Raw genomic sequence first — 23,335 nt, forward strand, 5'->3', positions numbered from 1 at the left:
CCCTATTGTGTGTACAATATATTCAAATCGTATATATAATTGTAAATATATGTAAATATATATTTTTTATATAATCCCCTTTTCATCTGGACTTCCTTTGGTTTTTCTGTGGTTCATTTTTTTTTTCCTCTCTTGAGAGAGTTGGAGGGGGGGAGGAGACAGCTTGGACTCAGCAAGAGAGCCAGGCCAAACTTACACAGGGGACAAAGGCAAAACCATCCCAGGCTAACCTGGCCATTAGCAGCAGGATGTCAGTGTGGCACTCCTGACATTCGGTTGGTGCACTTCTCTGTCATGATACTCCTTTTCATGCTTACCTTTCACCTAATACTCAAACCATGTTACAACAGCATTATGGATTAAGGTGGCCTATTCCATTCTGCTGTCCAAGAAAGACCAATCCAAGACAGAAAGCTGACTGGGATGAACAAATCAGGTTTTGATCAAAGCAATAAGCTGGAATCCAACAAAGCAGTAACTGGTAGACCCAGTCTGCTCTCCCAGTGTCTTTCTTCACAACAACCTGAGCATTTCAAAGAATGTGCATCCTCACACCTTGATAACTCTCCTGTTTTTATACTAGTTGGCCTGTGTATATTTTCCAGAGTTAGTCTGACTGCTTTGCCTATGTTCCAGCTCATCCAGATACAGGCCAGCTTCTGTCCAGAAGCCTTGTGGATGCATTAGCACTGTACTGTGCCTGAGCTATGGTATTCTCCACAGGCTTGTTAACCAAGGCATCACACCATGCTAACTAACTTCACAGTTCCCAGATGCACACTGCCTTGCCTCAGGACATCTCAAAGCAGAACGAACAAGTGACTGTCTCCATCAACCTGTGTAAGCAAACACAATTTTAATTCTGTAACTTTGAAGTTCTTTGAATTCTTTATGCACACCAAATAATAATAACTGGTTATAATTATAGGCAAGAGTCTCACATTGCCATGCAGCCAGCATTTCTAATGCAAAACTGTTACTCTGTATGGATATGGACTCAAATAAGAAAAAGGAAACTATTTTATAAAAACAGTGTATGAAACCTAAAGATATCATTATGTAATAAAATAGCCTCAAAACCTGATGTAGTTTCTTGCTTATCCAGAAATCAGCATATATTAACTTCTGATATTTGAAAAGCTTTTGTTCTCAACTAATAAAATGAGAGCAGAACAGACCTTGAAACCATCTTAAAGTAATGGAAGATTTAACAAGAAAATAAGATACTTCTTGTCTAGAAAAAAAGTGAGCGTATTAATAATAGATGATCCAGCACTACTCAGCATGATGTAGGGGTCTGTGAAATGTTACAAAGCTAAGTCTCATGCTAGTGAAATGCCGGGTGGTAACACTGATAGAGTCAGTATGTGGGAAAGAAATCTTCCCTTGAGGACATCCAATGGGTGTATTCTCAACCACAACACTTTTCAGATTAGAAGAGGGTACTCATTTTTGCAGGCTTACTAATGGTACATTACAGTGACTTCATCTAATGGCACCCCCTAAGAGTGCTTCCACTTACCAGCCCAGTCAGTAACACAGCTGCATCAGTTACAGCTTGATCCCTCTGGGTAGTGATGCCACTGAGTGAGGACATCAGTATCTATAAGTCCTGATGTTCTCTGTGGGAGATGAGGTTACTCATTCCAACACAGGAGGTGCTCAACACTTAGCACAGTCAGACTGGTATGCCTCTGAGAGTTTATGTTCTTTAAAGTCACAGAGATTACCCCTTAAAAGCAGCATAATTTATTGCCTTAGTTCTAGAGGAAGATAATTGAATGTGAACTGGCTGCCTTGGAAATTCCTCTTCTGCCTAGATAGCTGGGATTCTCTGTCAGATGTGTTTTTGTCATTCAGAGAAAATGCAACAATTAAAGTTTGCCACCCAAGAGATTAGGATTTCTTCTTATTATTTCAGTGTCACGTCTCAAGGATGAAGGACCACCGCCTCCCTAAGATCTTACTTTATGGTGAACTTTCCACCGGCTGCCGCAAGAGAGGAGCCCCAAAGAGAAGATACAAGGACTCCCTGAAACAACATCTCAGCCTTGGCCATATTGATCACCATAACTGATCTACTCTGGCCTCCAATCAGAAGGCCTGGAGACAGACCATCCATAACACTGCTGATGCTTTTGAGAAAGCACGCAGGATCACCCTTGAGGAGAAAAGACAACGCAGAAAGAATCGTGCCTTGCAGAATATACCACCTAAGGAGTCTTTCTGCTGTGCCTTTTGCAACCGGACACGTCTATCTTGCATTGGCCTTTTTAGCCACCAACACGCTTGCAACAAACATGGGTAGAGCCCTTCCCAAATCTTTGTTTGTGAAGCCCAGCCATGATATTGTAATTTTTTGACATTTCCAGTTAACAAAAATTTAATTGAATAAATGAGTTGACAAAGCTAATATAACAAGAAACCCATGAACCCATGGTTCTTTTAGTGCCAATTAAACAGGGCTTCCATCAGCAGAAACAAAACTCTTCCCTGACTTAAAACTGTCCCTTCCCTGTATGCAGATGGTCAGTTCCAGTACTTGAGCAATACGTCTTTATTTTCCCATTCTCCAGAACGCCCTTAAGAGACTGACTCCTATCTTCCAAAAGAGTCTGTGTCCAGAAGTGACAACACAACAGGGACTCCCCAGCTAAGTATGCAGTCAGTGCCAGTATACCTATTTGCAAGTCTCATTCTGCAGGAGAGCTAATTCTGTTGGGATCAACTCAAATCTGTCAACTCCTGAAAACAATCTTTCCAAAAGAGACATTCCTCCTGAAACAGAGAGGGATTTTTGTCTTTGCAATGTATTTTAGCACCTCCAAATCACTTTTTAAAAAGCACACAATTAAAAAGAAATGTGTTTTCCAGATTATGAGCCCACGCAAATACAGAGAATTTGCCTACGAAAATGTTAGTATGCTCATAGTCACATGTGGCCAATATAAAAAAAAAAAAAAAAGGAATTATGGTAACTGCACACAGAAACAGTGAAGAAGCACCAAGCATAAAACCAGCCTAAACTACAACTCCAGAGACTTTCTGTACAGCATAAAACAAAACAATTGCATGCCTTCTTTTCTGACTCCATTACCTGTTTTGGTTTGTAAGTGCTTGAGGCAGGTTGTATCTCAGACACACATCCTAGTTCACAGCAAACTTCAGCTGCAGTGTGCTTCAAATGATCTTTAAAAGTGCAAACTCAGCAGTGGACTTGGGGCATTATTTACTGTAGCTTCTCAACAGATGAATAAGCACAGTGAAGCCACAGTAGTACTGGAGCACTCCAATACATCTGGAATGTGCACTAACTATAGTCCAGCCTAGAAATCTAACTACAGTCTAGAAATCCCACAGAAAACTAAGAGATTCATATGGCCAAGAATTTCACTGGTCAGATACATCAAGTGAACCAAATATGTAAGAAATCTAAATAATAAATAATTAAATCTAAAATGAAAATATCAGAATCTCAGTTGCTCAGGTTAACCTTGACACTCTTTTGAGCTCAAGGTGCTGCAGAAACAGTTCTTCAGCTTTCAGTGCAAGTAAGTATCACATACTGGCTGAACGGTGAAACCTGTAACCTCTCACAGACACAAAAAATGCAATTAAACTATTTGATACCAGCTTCTCCCACTCTTTCTAGATGGTCCACGCTCATTAAATGTGACCAAAAGAGGTTACATGTAGTACTGCTCTCCCACCATCACACAATCACTTCTTTTCAAAACACAAGGTGTGTAGAAAATGTCAGTAGATCAAGGTGGTTTAGCACCTGTCCCACAACAGAACAAGCAACCAGGTCCATGTATGTATGTGATGGGACTCAGTAGCATCCTGGTGAGGCTGCTCCACACCCTGCATTATCACTGTGCAAGGTAGCACACCACATCTCAGCTGCACAGGCTACATTTTGAAAGAGTCATCAGAGCATTCAATTGATTACAGTTGTACAGATTAACAGATGTGACTGTTAAAATATAAACACACTTATCTTCATGATGTCTAACTCATGAAAAAAAAAGTATTAGAGAAATGAAGGGCTTCGTCACTTAATCCAATTTAAATAAACTTTGGCACTTTGTGGTTCCTTCTGGCACAACTCGGTCAGCTTTGGCTTTCATCAAACCGCTATGACTAAATTATACATTAGTAATATACAACTTAAAGCCATTCATGGCATCTAATATACTTCAGTACATTTAAACTCATCTGTGACATTTGAATGAAGTTTGTATTTATGCTACTGTCATTCATACGTCTAATTTGTCATTGTAAATTAAAAAAAAAGGCTTTTTTTTCAGTCCATCCCAACACTCCTATTGCAAGTCCTCTAGCAACTGCATTACAGTAAATGACATTACTAATTCATCTATCCAGTATCACTTGTCCACATTCCCTTCTTTTCTGAACTAACCAGACCATTTTATAGTGCTGTGAAACCAACATCATGTGAAGAGCCACAAATAACTGTGGCATGCACTAAAAGAAAACTTACTTTGTATAGATGAAAATCACTCAGATAAGCACAACACACTGTGTCCATTTATAGCAACAAGTAAACTTTAAGTCTTGACTTCTTTAGGGAAACAGATCTGAATCCTATCATGATAAACAGATGAAGATCAGAATTTGGAAATTGCTCTGAAACAACTGGGATGAGAGTTGTGAACAAATCATCTGGCTCCAGAAAATAGAGGAACAGGAAAATGGAAATAGCGTATCATTTCACAGCTAGGCATTGGAGTCAAGAGTTTCCTGTTGATGAGAACAGAAAGAAGAAGAAGAATGAGGTTGAGCACAAACCTGTGACTTTGACCAGCATAAGAATTAAGTGGAATCACTGGTAATTGGCAAAAATGTCTTCCAAATCTGGGCAGTTTTAAGGCTTCCTGAATGCCCATGTTGATGAGTACACTAAAACAAGTATCTTACAAATGTACAGCTGGCTGATTATAGACTTACTAAAGAATCTTCAGTAGTTCAAGGGATCTCCATGAGAAGACCATCTATCTTCAGTTTTCTGAGTAGCTCCATCTGCACTAGAGGACAGAGAGGCTTTCCAGGTTTCTATGATGCAAATTATTCAATCAGTAGAAACAGCAAGGTTTCTGTTCCAGTTAAAGTCTAAACACTTACCTTGATGACGTCTACTTAATTCATTAAATAAATACATACTAGAGAAATGAAACACTCTGCTCACTCTGTAATAGAAAGATACAGCAAGTTTTAGCAGGAAAAAATAAATAGCTCACAAGCAGAAGCAAAACTATATATTTTTGTGATGCTATTCCTGCATTATAATGCACTACAGTTTCCAGCTTTAGAATTCTTCAGCTTTTTATTCCTTGATTGTGGAAACTAAACTTCCAGAAGGATTTTTCTCTGTGCACTCCATTTTAATGGAATCCTGATTCCAAAATTCATTTTGACATGAGCTCTTTTCACTCCATCTAAGAAATTGCCCTTGGGTTTTTGTTGTTGGGTTTTTTTTTGTTTGGGGGGGTGTTTGTTTTTGGTTTTTTGTTTTTGTTTCAGGGGTTTTTTTGCTTTTGTAGATATGCATAGTATCAGCCAACAAGGATTTATGTGTCTATTCGTTTCCCCTGTGACTTGTATTGAGCTTCAGTTGCATGCTCCTAAGCTCCAGAAGCACTTTGTTCACAGGAGGTTCCGGGAACTGGCAACAAGGCAGTGAAGTTGCAGCATTCCCAGGACAACACAGAGTATTCAAGGCTCAACCAAAGGCAAAAACTAAAATTGGATGAGAAACACTGCCAGTCATTCCAATCTCCCTAGAAAATATCATCATAATACGATTTTAGTCCCCTGATAATTTTTATTCAAAGAGTCTGACACTAACACAGTTACTTTAGAATAGAATAGTGAGAAACTAGAAGCAGTGATATGTTAGAAAAGATGAATAAAAATCTTTTCCTTAATATCTGGTTTTCAGTGAAACCTTGGGCAGGAATTCCTCCCACACACAGAGGCAACTTTCATCTGTCTGTGAAGAGGGTTTCCACATCCCACTTTCTTAATACTCATCTAAATGCACCTTTCTACACTTTTCATCCCATGTTGCCACATAATCTCCATCACTATAAAACTATTTCAGGATCTTTCTGCTCAGTTCTTAATTATTGTTATTACTACTTGACTATATCTGTATCTTCTTTGGTGTGTGTCAAAACCTTCCTTAGGGAAGTTCCATTTGGCTCATTGTCAAACATACATACTCTTTATATATATTTAAACTCACTGTCATCCAAAACCTCTGTACTGATTAAATAAAAAAAAAAAAAAAAAATGCCACCTTTCTATCAACCCCCTTTGGAGAGATCTGGGGGATAACCAACTGTGATTATTCAAGAGAGTCACTCTCAATATAAATAATTTGTTTATAATTATATTCCTTTTTCATTTCATAAAATTTTCAATTTTACTTCTTTGTGATGTTAAATTTTTGTAAGGGATATTTGTCTGGCCAAAACTGTATTAAGTTGTTAATTAAACTGTTGTATTAAGTAGAAAACTTTCTTTTTTCCTTTTACTGTAATGCTGGCATTCACTAGGTAGAAGGGGTTCATTGCTGCTTTTGCTTGAATCTGTCATTATAAAGAGCCTTTATGCAAAAGAATGACTTTCAGCAACTTTACTGAGAACTGTAGGGCATTCAGCAACTTGTAAGAACAAGTCCCAAACCACCACAGCATTAAAAAATCCATCTGAGCTGAGATTACATGCAAGATATGGCTGTGTTTGAAGACAAGATGATAAGGAAGTATAGTAAAAAGTAAAAAGTCTAAAATAAAATCTTTTACTACCATTTCATTATCAGGGTCTTAAGCACTCTGTTTGTTCCTGAGATCAGAGAACAGTGATTAAATTCAGCTTACCACTGTCTTTTAGAGACCTACCAAAGGCATGGATCTATAGCAAGATTACAAAGATTTCACTGGTCACACATGCAAGAAAAAAAAAGCCCATGACATACTAAAAACTGACTTAGTGATGCTGGCATGGCTCTGTCAAGGAATTGCAAGTCTCACTAAGTGCAGCAGTGCATGATCTGAAACCTGCTGACATATCCTTTAGGAAGCTATGCATTAACTGCTCTTCAGAGATGGGAAGAAAACTGTTTCATCTTGGACAAATACAAGCTGTTTCAAGATTCAAAATGAGACACTTTCCATTTGCTGCTGCCTGATTTCTATTTTCAAGGCAAAATGTACTAAATATAAAGCAGAAAGACCAATGAAAAAGACGAAATTTACACCAAATCATTGCAATTAAATTAAATCAAAATGAAAAATAATGTTAAATTGTAAAGTTTACAAAGATATCATGTCCAGTATGGTAGTGCAACATTCATTGAGCTATGTTGCTAGCACAGAAGATGACCTGAGGGAAACTTGGGGAAAAGGATCACTTTGGTCTTCACATTACTGTGCCCACCAACCTTCACCCTTCTAAAAGGTGGAAATTGGGACTAATATAGAGATGACATTTTTATACTGATGGTCCAGTAAGACCAGTAGCATTTAATATAAATATTTCATAATGACATTTGCCCTCATCTAACTTGCAATGAATTTCAAAATGTGACCTAGAGTTGAAAAACCCTGTATCATATTATTAGTTTCCTGAACCAAACAGTCACCTATTACTGATCCTTTGTATTATTTATCTGGAACCAAAAATGTGCAGTTCATTTCCCTGTACAGATAAAACTAACAGGCTCTTTGCCCAAAAATGACTGCTTAGCAATTAATTACAAGGTTGAATGAATAAAATATATTTTGCTTCAATATTAATGAGTTTGAAAGATCTGATATACTACATTGTATCACAGAATTGTTACTTGCGAAACTATAAATGACAAGGCCATCACAGGTACTTCTCATTTACTTTAACACTGAAGTTTGACACTAAGAATACTGAATACTAGAATTGTTATTGCCATATCAAGACTATTTCCACAGTATTACAACTGCAACAAATTAAGAAACTAATTATTTCAAAACAATTCAAATTGCTATGTAATTTAAATATCCTCCTAATAAAGAACTGGAGGCCCTATTCCTTTTGCTCTGACAAGATCATATAATCACAGGATAACCTAAGATGCAAGGAATCTCTAGAGGTCATCTGGTAAAACCTTTATTCATAGCAGGGCCAAAATCAACATCAGATAAACTTCCTTTACATGAGGTTTTTAAGAGCTATGTTCAGCTGGATTTTTAATTTATTCAAGAATGGAGTTTCCAAAAGTTCTCTCATAAACATGATCAAATGATCTCACTGATTTTTTTCCTAGTATTCAATCAGAATTTCCTTCACGTTGCATCCTCTGTCCTCTGTCCGCTGTCTCTCCTCTTCAGACAAGCACATCCAAAAAGCAAACATCTTAGCAATAACTGTATGGAATGCATTCTTTATTCCAGTCCTAATCAAGTGAAATACAAAACCTCCACTCACTTTTCTTGTACAATATCAGGGCCAGTGATTGATGTGACTGGTTTAACTCCTTCTTTGGTCATCTAATCAATTAAATTCATTTATTTATGTGAAAATTAATTTGGATATCATAGAGGAGCCAAAATGCAACACTTTTATCAAAAACTTAAGGAATTTTAGCACTTATTTGTCAACTTACCAGATCATCCCTAAAACTAACAGGCCACTTTGTACCTATAAGATTCAGGTAAGATACAGATTGAAAACATGATGTAATATCACCTGGTCTTACAAATTTTTTTTTCAGATCCAAATGTCACAAAACTAGCAAGATTTAAACACCACCTAATATACTGCAAGCACAGTTGATCCCAGATGATCTCTAAATACAAACACAGAGTTTGTTCAAGTTCTGCAAGTTCTACCCAAATTCCATTTAGATCCACCAATACTATCCTTCTGAATTCCAATAATATTCAAAAACACAATATTGGTTTCTTAGTCCCAAGAATTGTGTCTTGAATGTAGCAGATCTTGAAATTGAAGCAGATCATCAGAATATCTGAATGTTCTTAAAATAGATATTTCCAAAACTTACTGAGCTTATAAATAGGGAGAACAGCTATATAATTCACAATTTTCAGTGGATTAGCTGCCATTATTATAATTGAAATCTTAACTCTTTCACTTCATCACTGTAAAAACATTCATTAAATGTTTATATGACAATTAACCATCAGTCACAGAGCAGACAAGAATTGCAGAAAAATAGCCTGCTGTGGTGGATGGAGCCTAAAGCTAAACAAGAGCTGCAAGGGTCCTTCTAGAAATTCACCCAGCTGAGAAATTTCAGAGAGCTCTGAAAGTTCATGGTTCCTCAAGTTTTGAATTTCTAACTTTGGAACACTGAACTGAAAGAAGTCTTACATGCGGCTTTGGCAGGAGGGGATTTCACTACTGAACCTGAATTTCTGTTGCATGGAAAGGTTAAACCCTAAAATGCTGAATGTTTTGGGAATGTGTTTTACTAGCAGGTAACTCCCGACAATTTTGTAAAAATAAAACAAAATCACAAAGTGGAAAAAACTTAATGTTAGTTGTTACTCTTTTGTATCTGATGAGAGAGATCATAAAAATTATATAGCGTAATACATTTTGTGGCTTGTGAATATTTAACTCAAGTAGTTCTACTGGATGAAGCACATTACTTCCAATCTTCAGGTTTGCAATGCAATTATACACCCATACAACAAGCATATCAGCCTCTTAGGCACAGCCACCAGCAATGGGTACAGGTTTTGGGGATGTTACTTGAGTTATCAGAGGAAAACGCCTCTGAAAACACCTCAGCTGCTGTATCAGAAAGGACAACATCCTGCAGCCAGGATGTTCAGGGCTAAAATCCCAAGCCTCCTCCATCCTTGCTAGCACAATAGGCACCCCTCATACTTCCTCCTCTTTTATCAGTGGACAGATGCTTCATCTCCAGATCAATGGGCTGGTGATTCTTTTACCAACATAAAAAAGATGCAGGAATTTACCGGTTCAAAGACTTTACTTTCTCAAATTTATCAAATTCCTTGAATCCCTGAGCTGTTAACTGAATAACTGGTACCTGTCTGTTCTAACATACAAGCATCAAGAGTCAAAATCATAAGTAAGAGTGTCTAGCCCTACAAAGTATTTTAAAATGAGATGAAAATCTATGCATGGCATATATCACTTTCGCACATAACTGCTGAAATTTCATGATGTACAATAACAAATGTTAAACGTTATCATTCAATCTAATGGATACAGTCTTCAAACCTAAGGATTTACATACATCACTATATTTAATGTTAATGGCAATCAGAAACATAAATCTTTTGAATATTGAGAAGGATTAGACTGTTAAAATGACCAACTGCACTCCCTAAACAATCACTAGTACTTAGTGCACTACAATCACATTAGTACTAGTCAAACAATCATTAGTCAAAACAGTGTGGTCTGCTGACACTTAAAATATTTGGAAAGAAACAGGTAAAATAGGTCTATTTTACACTAACTATAACTGGATAAACTATATGCTTCTAAATCAAGACCTACAAAATGAACACAGTACAGAGGAGTCCAAGGATAAACACATGAAATTGTCAAATTTCACACTTTCCACACACTTTCCATCAACCTTCCCTTCACTGCTTTGAAAATCTCATTCACCATCTCTGTTATTTAGAGCTTTTTGTGGTTGTTTATCTGTATGCTTCTAGGTACCAAAACCTTCCACTTATTCTAAATGTTGAAACAAAATTATCCTGCAATGGTAGTTTCTCAGAAACACATTTTGAAAGCAGCACGAAGGTTTCACTGTGTGACACATATTAACATCAATTGGACTCACACAGCTAAATCTCACTGCAAATCATTGTCAATTTACCCCTTCCAGAATTTAATATTTTTGAATTTGTTTTATTTTACAAACATTTTCATCTTACAATGTTTTATGGTAGTGTTTCATACACTAGCATAGGCATAATCTCTTGTAGCTGCTTTAATTTTCTAGTACAGACAAGGCCAACATTTCAGACTTCTAGTGGCACCAGTAAGAACTATGGCTGTAATCCAAAGAATTCATATATCTTTATGATGTATTTTCCCAATGTATACATAAATCCTAATAGTCTTAACGACAGATTTATGCACAAATAGATATACATACACTTCTGACTTCTTTGCTTGACAATATTGGCAATGGTATATGACAGTGCTTCAGTCAGGAAGAGCAAAACAGTGAAGGATCAAGGGCAGCGGGGGTGGTGGGCAAGATTCAGCCCTCCTTACACAAAATTCCCCTGACTTTCACAAGCAGAATCCACCTGAAGGGATTCAACAAAACCATGAGACTAACAGCTTTTCCTGAACTTGTACCATTTAGCCTTCCATCTCAATGATTTTTTTGCAGAATCCTGTATTACACATAATTATATGGATTCACGTATTCGAATGAAGTTATCATTAAATGATAGAAGACTAACTGCAGACTGTCCTTGGGATTACTGAATTCAGCATTTAAATGTGCTTATTATAGAAAAGTAAAAGCTGTCAGTCAAAAATGAACAATTTCATGGATCAAAACATAACTGAAAACTGGTATTATTGCCATTTTTATGTCAAAATCCTTTGACAAACAGCACTGAAAATTACAAACAAATCCCCTTGCAGTTAATACACTTAATGGGTTAACATTAGAGAAAAGGTATTTTACTGACTGTCATGCAATAACTGTTGTTCTCTTCACTTTTGCCTAGGCTACCTGTTTACATGTTGCTAGGATGAATAGGGCAAAAGCTAGAGAAGACAAAAGTTTCAAAGAGTCAAAAAACTGTGCTTTGAGAACACTAAACAATGTACTTTTCTTTAGAATAAGAACCACATCTTATTTATGAACATGTCTTCAGGGATTTGGCTTTTATATTTCACATCTTATACGAAAGAGAATCTACATAGTACATGCATGCTATAAAAGGTGTTGCCAATCGTGTTTAATCACACATCTCTTTCTCAGGTGATATCTAAAGGCTAATCCCAAGGTTAAGCCTGAACTGTTCCCAGGCCCTTTTCTGATATGACCAAAACATGACTAAGGTGAACAACTTCCTTTTCTAAAATATGTGCCCATCTGTCTGCTCTTTTAAAGTTTTTTCTCAAGACATATAAATCATCAGTACTTCTGAAATTCTACAAATTAGCACTACAACTGCTTTGCATTTTGTAAGACTTAATCTAAATGTTATCCACAAGCACTAATATTTCTTTCAAACTGTCATAAATAGATGCAAGGTAAAATAAAACTCACTTAATGACAGTGATGTCCAGGGATGCAGTTTTGTTGCATATGCTTTATACTCGTGACCCCTAAGATGTTAGAAAAAGCTCTAAAACTGCCTGTGGCAACAATATGTACATACATAAACTGAACACTGTAACCACTGAGATCATGGAAAGTACATGAGCTTTAAGTTCATGTGTTGTGGTTTAGGAATAGTTTTTCCTAATTTAGTACTCCCACTGAGACTCTCCAAACCACTCAGCCACTGGATTGCTCCCCCTCTCCCTGCAGGTAGCTGGAGAGGAGAAGTAGAGGCACAAAAGGCAAAGATCATGGTTTGGGATAAGAACACTTTACTGGAAACAGCAATGAGATAAGAAAACAGTAACAGCAACAATATTAATAGCAAAATTGTACAAAAGAGAGAGTGATTCACATGCAAAATGCTCATTGAGCCCAACCCCACGTGACCACAGCCAGGTTCCCTCCTGCTTGGAACTTGGGCCATAGTATCACGACCAGAAGGAACTCCCTCTCCCCAGAAGAGAGTCTCTTTCCCTCACTCCTGGCAACCGACAGGAGGTGCTATAGGCAATGACATGAGGTGGTACAGAATAACCTCCAGGTTCTAGCCATGCCCCCTCCCGGCTGCTGCAAAAAATTAACCCTGTCCTGGCCAGAACCAGAACATCATCTCTACTAGATTACTTGGATTCTTGGATATAAAGAAAGACTAATATTTTTAAACGAAAATAAATTAAAATTACAAAGTTTTGCAAAACACACATTTATCAACACCTGAAAAACACAGATTTGACCGTGGAACATTACTATAAAACAGGTAAGTTCAGTAGAAAGAGCTATCCGTTGAAGTAATTTTTGAAAGTTGTTATATCATCTGATAGGCCTTTTATAAAACACGAATCTTTTTCTGAAAGACTTTTTATGCATTTCTCTGCAGATTATGGTGTCTATTCGCACTTTACTTCAATTTTTATAGCCTACCAGTAGTTCTACAGAATAGTAAATACAGTTATTATAACCCCCATAACACGCAGAGAGTTATATTTGAAGAAATAGGGTTTGTTTCCCCTCCCGCATGCACTGAAGTAAATCAGGAGTAACTCTTCTGCAGTCATTAGGACAAAACTGATGCAAAACAAGAAATAAAAAATACCAGAAATGTATAAAGAACACTTTCCTCACACTAAAAGTACAAATTGCATGCCTCCTCTGCTTGTTGGCAGGTTGTGCCATTGAGGTACTTATACCACACGTAGCTCATCACGCTAAAACACATCTGAATAAGATCCAGGCTCGCACTGCAAACAATGGAGACACATCAGTTTGCACAGGCTAAGAACCTGGCACAAAGCCTTGAAAATGAACGAGGATCTTCAAATAAATGCAATATGTACAATTATTTCTCATGTAAACAGAAGCGATTTCAATGTGGTCTGACAGACAAGTAGAAAGATCAGGAAAAGGATGACGAAAACAAAGCAAACAAACAAAAAATCCCCACTAACTGCATCACACTTTTATTCTTTACAGACACACACGCACAAGGAACAACACTAATTTTAAGAGAGATCATGTGGCAAAATGATGACTCTGAGTCACTAGAAAAGAGAAAAATCTTTTAAAACACTCTTGGGACTGGTAACTACTCCTAAAGGAAGAGCATTATTTCATCATCCAGCTAAGGAGCCAGAGGAATGATTATTGTTGTTTGGCGGCGATTTGTCTCAACAACTCTCTTCTCTAAAATGAATATGTCAACTTCACTAAACAAAGAGAAGAAGCTGCACCTTTCTGTTGTTTCGATTGCACACAGAGGAATATTTAATCAGAAGAAAGGAATCCCAAGAAAAGTCACAGGAGAGGGCCGGCAGATACCGTTTTTACACAGGTTAAGAAAAACAGAAAAAGAAAGAGGCGGCGATGCCAGTCCCCGCACCTTGCCAACGCGCCGGCAGCGCCCGGCAGCGCTCAGCCCCGTTGCTGCCCCGCGGGCACCGGCTGCCGCCCATGCGGGGGCACCGTCCGCCTCGCTATTCCCCTCGGCCTCTACTTCGAGCAGACGGGGGAAGCCCTTGCTCGGCACCAGCGGGGAGCGACACCGCCTCGAAGCGACACCAGGGCGGGGAAGCCGCTTTCCCTCCGGCAGGGAGCCCTGACAGCCACCCGGGCTGGGGCGCCGCGGCACCGGCCGGGCTCGCCGCTCCCTCCCCTGCCCGGGCCGCGGGGCCGCTCTCGCCCCACACCGCCTCGCACCGCAAAACTTACGGGCCGGGGCTCGGGGCGCGGAGCGGGCGCGCCGTCGGGGCGGCGGGCACGGACAGCTCCGCGGGCAGGGCAGCGCCGCTCCGCGCCCCCGGCGGCCGCGCCCGGGGCGGGGGACAGAGCGCCCGTCCCCTCCCGCCCCCCGCGAAGCCAGAGTGCGCCCCGGCACTCACCAGCTGCAGCGAGCAGAGGAAGATCAGCGTGCAGCGCCCCGTGCAGCAGCCCATGGTGGCAGCCGGAGAGCCGCCGCCGCTGCTCCTCTTCTTCCCTCCCGCGCTGACGCGGCCCCGGAGGCGAGGCGGGGGGCTCACCGCATCCGGACGGAGCGGCCGGGCGTGCGTGTGTCCCCCGCCTCCCGCTGCCTCCCTCCTTTGTGGAGGGGCTTCTCAGCGGCGGGAAGTAGCGCGCCGAGGTCGGCGCGGCCCCGGGGACGGGAGCTGACGGCAGCGGAGGGCTCTGCCCGGGTCTGGCTCTAGGGAAGGGGCAGGGGCTGGGGGTGGGCGTGTGCGGACCCGGGCGGGGGTGGGCAGAGGGAACGCGAGCGGGGAGGCGGGGGGCGTGCGGGGGAAGGCGGGGGGCGGGCGGGCGAGCGAGCGCGGACTGTGCGAGGTGTGAACGGGAGAGGAGCGGGGGTGGCGGCGGGCTCTCCTCAGGCGCCGTGGCGGGGGTCCCCGGGCGGGTAGTTTGCAGGGATTTCGGAGGCTCCGAGGGCAGGCGGTGTAGGGATTTCGGAGGCTCCGAGGCAGGCGGTGCAGGGATTTCGGAGGCTCCTAGGGCAGGCTGTGCTTGAAGGGGACTTGGCGGGAGGGTGGCTCTCCGGTGGTCTGCGCGGAGAGCGGCGGCCGGGGCAGCCCGGTGCGGGCCGCTTGTTGCGAGTGCCCAGGGAAAGTTCAGGTGGCTTGGCCGGCCGGAGCGGGGAGGGCGGGGAGCGGCGGCCGCCGAGCGGCGGGGCGGGACCGAGCCTGGAGCAACCCCCGGGCTCCGGCCGCGGGCCATTGTTCGCCGGCCGCGCTGTGCCGCGGACGGAGGGCGCTCCCTTAGCGGGGGAAGCAGTCGGGACGCCGGTCCTCAGGGAGTCCCACTGGCAGAAGCTCTAGCACACAGCGGGTGACGGGAGGTATTAGGGATCCCTCTTCCCCTCCCGGTCCCCCGGCGGTGAGTGCCTGAGTGCCGGAGGGTGGCACTCAGGCTGTTTGATCCCCTCCCCGGTCGCGGACCGGCGGTGCTGGGGGAAGGGGTTTCCCTCCCTGGCAAGGCCATTGTGCCAGGAAAGCCCGCCGGCTCCTGCTGTTCTTCGCGGGTGTGAACTGGGAATGGGCTCCGGGGAGAGGGACTCGGCCCTGGCAGTCGCCGCTCCGGGCAATGGTAAATCGTAGAGTCTTTCAGGTTGGAAAAGACCTTTAAGATCATCAAGTCCAACACTGCCAAATCTACCGTGTACAAGAAGACAGATGAACAAAGAGTGCTCTCTATGGGCCTCTCCGTGGGCAGCTGAGAGAAACAGGATCAGTGGAGATAATGCCGTCCCTACATCATTATATGCACTTTGGTCATAGACAAGTAATGTTTTAGGGAGGGATAATAAATACAAATATACACACCGTCTCAACAATATTTGTATACATGGATGAGGTGTCAACGACCTTTTTTTTGGGGGCCAACAAAGTATATATAAATGGGGGTTTTTTTACAAGCATATTCCACTCACCAGACAGCACTTTTCCTACAGCCTGTTCCACAATATACAAACTTCTGCTACAAAACACTGAAGCTTGTCCTGAGGAAAAAAAAAAAAAGAACCTTACCTTCTGCAAGGCATTTTAATGAGATATCTGATTAATGTCACTGTGAAATACACAGTATTGCATCCCCAAACTACGTACAGATCTTCATTTATGCATTAAATGGTAGTGACAGTAGTCTAATAATTACAAAGCTACTGCAAAACAGTATTGTGTCAGATAAGATTTGGAAAGCTGTTTTTTCCCACCTTTCTTTTAAGTAGGAAAACATTAAGATAGTTTTATATACCAAACTGAAGGAACAAAAGAAAGACAAGTAAGAAGCAGATTCTGCTCACCCAGGATATATATTTGACTATGTATGTATGCAAAGAGCACAAAATATAATCTACATTGCACATTATACAAAACTTTAATAAAGCTACCTGAGATTTATATTTCTATGTATGGCTTTTAAGATAAAATTCTACCTGAGGCTAAAACTTTACTAAAGGCACATGTTCTGAGAACATGCGTATTTTGACAGATGAATACTTGAAGATATGAAAGTAAATTGAAAAGGTGATAGTTGCCAAAATACATTGTGCCAGCCTAAGCTGATAAATTTTACAGATAATTGGTTCTATACAGAGGACTTTAGAGCAGCCATCATCTTCCTGGACTTGACTGAAGTATTTAATAAACTACAAGATCTTTTTAGTTAAACCCAATAATACAGAGATTAATAATAAGAATTGCAGGGTGGGTAAGGAACCAGATAAATGAAATTACAAGAGCTAGTGATGAAGAGATTTTAGTTGTACTCACCATATTCAGCCCCTACTTGTACACCAGTGGGATGAGGCCAAAACTCTTTCCCCTCGATTTCTCTCCAAGCATAGTGCTTTTCCGAGAAGCAGCTAAATCCTATGGGATAAGGAGCAGAGGGAAGGGACACAGCTCAGACAGTCGACTGCAACTGATCACAAGGATATTCCATACCATCATTCTCAGCATATAGTGCTGGGGGAAGAAGGGAGAGTGGAATGTTCAGGGTGATGGTGTTTGCCTTCCCAAGTCACTGTTACGCATGATGAAGCCCAGCTTTCCTGATGTCTCAACACCTGTCTGCCTATGGGAAATGGTGGATGAATTCCTTGTTTTGCTTTGTGTGCATGGCTTTTGCTTTCCCTATTAAACTGTCTTTATCTCAACCCACGAGTTTTCGCACTCTTACCCTCTGATTCTCTTCCCCACCACATGGGGTAAGGAAGGTGGGAGTGAGTGTCTGCATAAGGCTGAGTTGCATCTGGGGTTAAACCACAACAACTGAGAGAAGTTTCATAGATGTCTATGAATTCTCTACCATTTTTCTGTTTGCTTTCTCCTATTTCTGAAGCATTTTGCTATTTATGTCCTCTATCTAGCCAAAACTGATCCCTGCCCCCCCCAGCCAAAAAAAAAGGACAGTTGTGTAAAGCAGAATTATTCCTGAGTATAAGGTGCCACAAAGAAAACTAATGTGTTACCTGGTTTGGGAAGCATTAAAAAAAAGTTAATTAACAAGAGATTACTTCCCTGGGAAGAACTAAACTATTAGAATAACCTTGCCTTACAGCTGAAAGCACTGGGCATAGGAGAGACACAGAAGAAAGAACCTGAGTCAGAAGGAGGTTAGAAATGAAGTATGGTTATAAGAAGGCATAGAATTTCTAGAACATATCAGAGAATGCAATATAAGAATAAAATAATGTACAAAGCAAAGAGAAAGGACTGTACAGATTTCTCTACACATGAATTGAGTAGAGAAGCTGATAGTCAAATAACCATAAAAAATAATTGCCAGCTTTATAATAAAGACAGCTCTAATTCAGCATTGTACATGCCAAGTAGATTAAAAAAGTGGTGTAAACTCTAAAAAGTCCTGTGGATTATTTTAACACTTAACAAGGTATGCTGTACAGATGCAAATTTAGTGCACTTGAGAAAAACCAGGTCCTCAAAAGCTTTATGTGACATCCATGTACACATGGCCATATCCTGACAAAACTGTAGGTTTCCTCATTGTAAACCATTAGAGCTTGTGCTTTTAATTTCATTGCATTAAAAGCTTGTGCTTTTAATTTCATTACATTCACAGCAGAAAACAAAAGTTGTTTGCATTTGTAGAAATATAGCATCACAGATATCTATACGGGATATAACAGCTGTGCTGTAGAGACTTCTAATTCCTATAGGTTTATTCCTTGATAGGTTATATTCTCCAGAATAAAAGATATGAAAATTTTTGAGCTTAAGAACTAAAACCATAAGTAAAATATATCAAGAGGACAAAGTGAAATTAATAATATTTGACTGTCTTTGTAGCTCTTTAATGGCACATACTATTTGTCTAATAATCCATTAATTTGTCTGCTTCTGCTGGAGTTTTGCTCAGCCTACACCAAACCTGTCTGGAGGTTCCTGAGGAGGAAATTCAGAGGAAATTACTGATGAAAATAAGTGAGAGTCTTAAAGGATAACCCTAATCTTGGAAAGATTTGTGTATTTACTTAATTTTAAACACTGAAAGTAGCCCTTGATACTGCATAGAGATTAGGTAAACACATTCAGGGTCTGCAGAATCAGAGCTTAAGAACAGATTCCCGTGGCCTCACATTTCACCTTTAATTTCGGCATTTAATGCAGAAAGGCTGAGAATCAGAAGCTTTGTAATTACTTTTAAAGCTTTCCCAGAATGAGGGAGGATACATGGATCAAAATGCACCTCCATAAAGCTCTCAACAGGTCACACTTCAGGCAGACATATAGTTGTGACAGCTTAGAAAAACATTCCACTGTGTATTCCCCAAACGATCTTGAAATACCTCAAGCAGACTAGAAACCCCATGAAATTTAATATAGCTTTAAAGACAAATAAGGGTTTCAAGATATTATCAGTGTTTTTAGTAAATCCTATTTTCAATTTATCCTTCTGAAGGCAGATACACAATATAATGATCTAATTTTTCATTTCGATGTTAACACCTGCTGCTAGGAAACTATATTCTTCATTAAAATGCAAGTACTTTATGAAACGGAAATATATGTTCATTGTGAATGACTATTTTCATTTTTAAAATAGTGTTTTAAATTATCAGGCCCAATATGGGGAACCAGGGTGAGGTACAGCCTCTCAATGGCTGGCAGCTCCTTGGGGACAGGGATGGGGACCGGTCAGGGTCAGAACAAGACATCAGCCCACAGGCTGAGCTCCTGTCTGGGGAGGCAAGGCTATGGGGAGCTGTAGACTGGCCCTGATGAGACATCACTGGGGTGGGGACTGATGGTCTTTGTGGGGCTGAGATGGGGTCTTGGGCTGTGGGCAGGGTTGGGGGAGCCCCGAGGGGTGGGCAGGGACAGGCAAGGCTAGTGGCACCCTCAGGGTTCTGACAATATGAAAGCAGTTTTGAAAACATGAGTATCTTAAGTGCAGAGACCGACTCCCTGTAACTCATTCTAGTTTGTCAGCAGTAGACAGACTCCAGCTCAGATTTGGGTTTGGTTTTTCTGCCTTTAGCTCTTCTTTCATTTTTTATTTTTTTTTCATTTTTGGTATAATGCTTACTACCACGTCCCTAGAACAGCAAGACTAGAATAAAGCACAAGATGTTTGCAACTGTCTCTCATATTAATTGCAGGAAAAAAAATCTGATAAATTATAAAGTCAGTAAGTGATTAATTTTGAACCACTCATTGTACATAAACATTGGTACAATTCTCAATTTTAATATGGAAAAACTTGAAAACTGACATGTATGTATTTATGTAGAAAAGTCCTTCAAAATGCAAAGCTGTATTATAGCATCTGAAATGAAGTGTGGAAGGATTGTTTTCCTTTGCTCGCTGAGACTTTTGCATTAGACTTGAAAAGATGGCACTGATATCAGCTGTGTTATTCACAACCAGGGATTTTAGATGCTGAGTTGGTCTGAAATACTTGTGACATGACTGCACTCATGCTCTGCTCAGCTTTTGTGACCTGGTGAATGAGATTTTGTATCTGGGGATCAGTGATAAACCATCACAGGTCATGGCAGAGGTTTTGCCACAGTAGGTAATGTGGGCAGTACCTCCTGTTCTGGATACATTCAGAACTCCTACTGAACTCAATACAGGTTTGGGAAGCAAAGAACACATTGCTGAGGCCTGAATAGGGCTGAAAAGGTAGGCTGAAATGTTGTTCCATACAATTGTTCTAAAGTTTCTGTTGTCAGCAATATTTTTCTCTGAGTAATTCATACTCATTTTCCAGCTATTTTCAGACATTAAATGTCAACTTTCCATAAGAAAGGCAAGGCTTACTTGCCTACTTGATGCTAAATAACAAAATTTACTTAGATTATGGTTATTACATCTGTAGTTTAAAAAACCTTCTTTTGTTATGACTATAAAGCTGAAATATTTTACTTCAAGGTTTATTTTATGTACAGTGCAAGGCTGCCATTTGGATCAAGCCTCTGAACAGAATCTATCCAAGGACATGCACTGGGGAAATTTTGGTTCAGGGAAACTGTACACTGACTGACTGAAGTTTTAACCCACTGAAGTCAGCTGTATCCCTCAAAAGAAGGGTTAAGGAACTATGTATGCATCTTATGCAAACTTCTCTAGCTCCATTACTGCCAGGTGCAATAGAGTGATACATGCTAGTGGAAGATTTGACTACATAAAGATGCCTTACCATTACACAATCCATACAGGGTAAACAACTAATGTCTTTTTGTAGAAAGCCATCAGACTTGGTTCTGGCAACAGTGTATTCCTGCTTGTATGACTCAATTGGTGTTTTTATCTAGAAGTATTTTTCGCCATGTTAATTTTTTCCTTTTGGTGAGCTCATAGTACAAACAATAACTTTCTAGGAAATAATTGTCTCTCAGTTTTTCATCAGAACAAATTTCTGTTTGCTAAATCAACCTGATTTACTAATTAACATCTGGATCTTATGTACACACTATGCCTACACACAATAATACCACAATTATATTATATTAGCTTTTTAAGGGCTCATCTAATTTTAGTCTATACATAATCCTTGAAAATGAGATTTGCATAAAGTAATTTAAAATAGACAGGGCAAACTAGAAGTATATAATTATGTGTCGCTCTGAAATAAATACATTTTCAGTTTTCAATTTCCATAGCTGAGTTCATAATTTAGCCTCTGAATATCTGAATTAATAATAAAATGACAGTATTACACTGTCATATGTTCTTGTCTATCTCGTATTGGCCTTTTTAGCCAGCAGCGCGCTTGTAGCCAATGTGGGTAGAGCCCTTCCCATATCTTTGTTCACGAAGCCTAGCCATGATGATATGTGCTTATATGGAATTTATAGACAGGGTCTCCTTTGTTATACTTCCTGGATTACCTGTGAGGTGAGTGAACCTTGATCTTTCTCTAGGAGCTGGAGGAAAGAAGGAAGCTGAGAGGCATTCTCCACTCTATCTGTTAAACAACTAAAGAGACTTTTTCCTATCAAGATTTCTACTGCTTCTAATGTGGAGAATTTTGGCTCTGGACCTTAGTTCTCTACACTGTGTTGAAATTTGATGCTTGTAATAACCTAAAGTCTGCAACAAAAGTATCTACCTACCCTTAAAAGCTAACCTCTTCTTCAGACTCAGTTTGTCTAAGACTAGCCTGTGGCGTTATTTTTAGATATTTTAGTGATTCTTCACAGATGGTTCAGAACTGTGGTTTGCATTATAATGATCCATGCACAGTGAGGTAAATACACTCCTTCTTGGTTTTCTCTGTCCATTTCATACACATTGTAGACATATGTCCATAACCTACTAATTCTGTTGTAGGGTTTGAATTGCCAGTACATGAGCATGCTATTCAATGTCCATACATACTGGCAATGCATGTTACCATTTATGATGATTTTATCATGCTTGCTAATATTTGTTAGTAGTATAAGACCACCTCCAGGAGTCAAGTGATTACACAGGAAACTTAGTTTGCATGAAGAAAAATAAATGAGTCATCTCCATTGCAAAGTAAAGCAGTTAAGTGTGTGAGGATAACAGTAATACATCAGTTAAATGGAAGCTGAATCAGTTCCAGAATCTGATAGCACACACTCTGACTGTTGAACATAATCATGTATCTGTAAACTGATCAAGAAGGTAGTGCTGGTGAATTTTTAACTTGGATAACCAATACTAACTGAGAAGCTGGGAACTAGTTAATTATTTTAATACAGATAATGTGGTCATATAGATTTGCATTCATTTGACATTCGTGAAAGTTATAGCACTATGCTTCAAGTTAAATATGTTGTTGGAAGTTTTCACTACTGCATCAAGCTCTGCACTTGTTTTTAAAGGACTCATAAAGGGAAAAAAACTTCAGTACCAGGATTCAAAGAAGAATGTGGCAGGCAGTATTTCGATGATGACTCTGTGCTGGGAATTAGAAGGACTCCAGCCAAAAAAGGAATGAGATTCTTGAACAACTTTCCCAAAGCTACTGAGAGAAACAAATTAAGTCAATTAATTTTTAGATGGAGTTGACAAATTAATGAAGGGAAGTGGATGACACACAGCTATTTGCAATACCAGGACCCTACAGAATACCAGGAAGTCCCTTTGAATTATAGAAAGCCATCAAAAATTCTAACACACCAATAGCACAAGGAGTAAACAGAAGGAGATATGTCAGAGACAGAAAACCATCCTGTCAACCAGGATAGTTCACAAAGGCTCTGGGCAGCATGGATGCCTCTAGGCAACAGATCATGCCCTAAGTTAAACAGTCCTCCAGGATGCTCGGAAGAAAATGAAGGCAACATTAAGAAACTTGTTTGAATCATCCCCTGAACAAATAGCAAATTATGACTAGCTAGCTCATACTTGAGAAAAATGGCCAGAGTGAGCAACTCAGGAACAGTGCATAAACTCTAACACACCTGCATAAAGAACTTGCTGAATAACTCTGAATAATAGGACAGCACATAAAAATCAGACTGTCTGTAGATAAATTTCAATAGGAAAAAAA

The 23,335-nt window shown here is 40.1% G+C and overlaps 1 protein-coding gene across 4 annotated transcripts in view; it reads right to left on the minus strand.

Annotated features, from left to right (window-relative positions):
• Nucleotides 1-15,689, minus strand: part of NKAIN3 (sodium/potassium transporting ATPase interacting 3) — a 350,285-nt gene extending 334,596 nt beyond the window's left edge. For 3 of the 4 annotated variants that reach the window (XM_064652027.1, XM_064652036.1, XM_064652019.1), the window contains exon 1: nt 14,740-15,169. In XM_064652027.1, coding sequence (XP_064508097.1) covers nt 14,740-14,793 — 54 coding nt within the window. In that variant the 5' untranslated portion in view covers nt 14,794-15,169. Of the gene's footprint in view, nt 1-14,739 lie in introns of all 4 variants that reach the window. The other variant, XR_010430059.1, reaches the window with a different exon arrangement.
• Between the last annotated feature and the right edge of the window lie 7,646 nt (nt 15,690-23,335).

The sequence above is a fragment of the Pseudopipra pipra genome, chromosome 1, assembly GCF_036250125.1.
Source record: "Pseudopipra pipra isolate bDixPip1 chromosome 1, bDixPip1.hap1, whole genome shotgun sequence".
Taxonomy (NCBI): domain Eukaryota; kingdom Metazoa; phylum Chordata; class Aves; order Passeriformes; family Pipridae; genus Pseudopipra; species Pseudopipra pipra.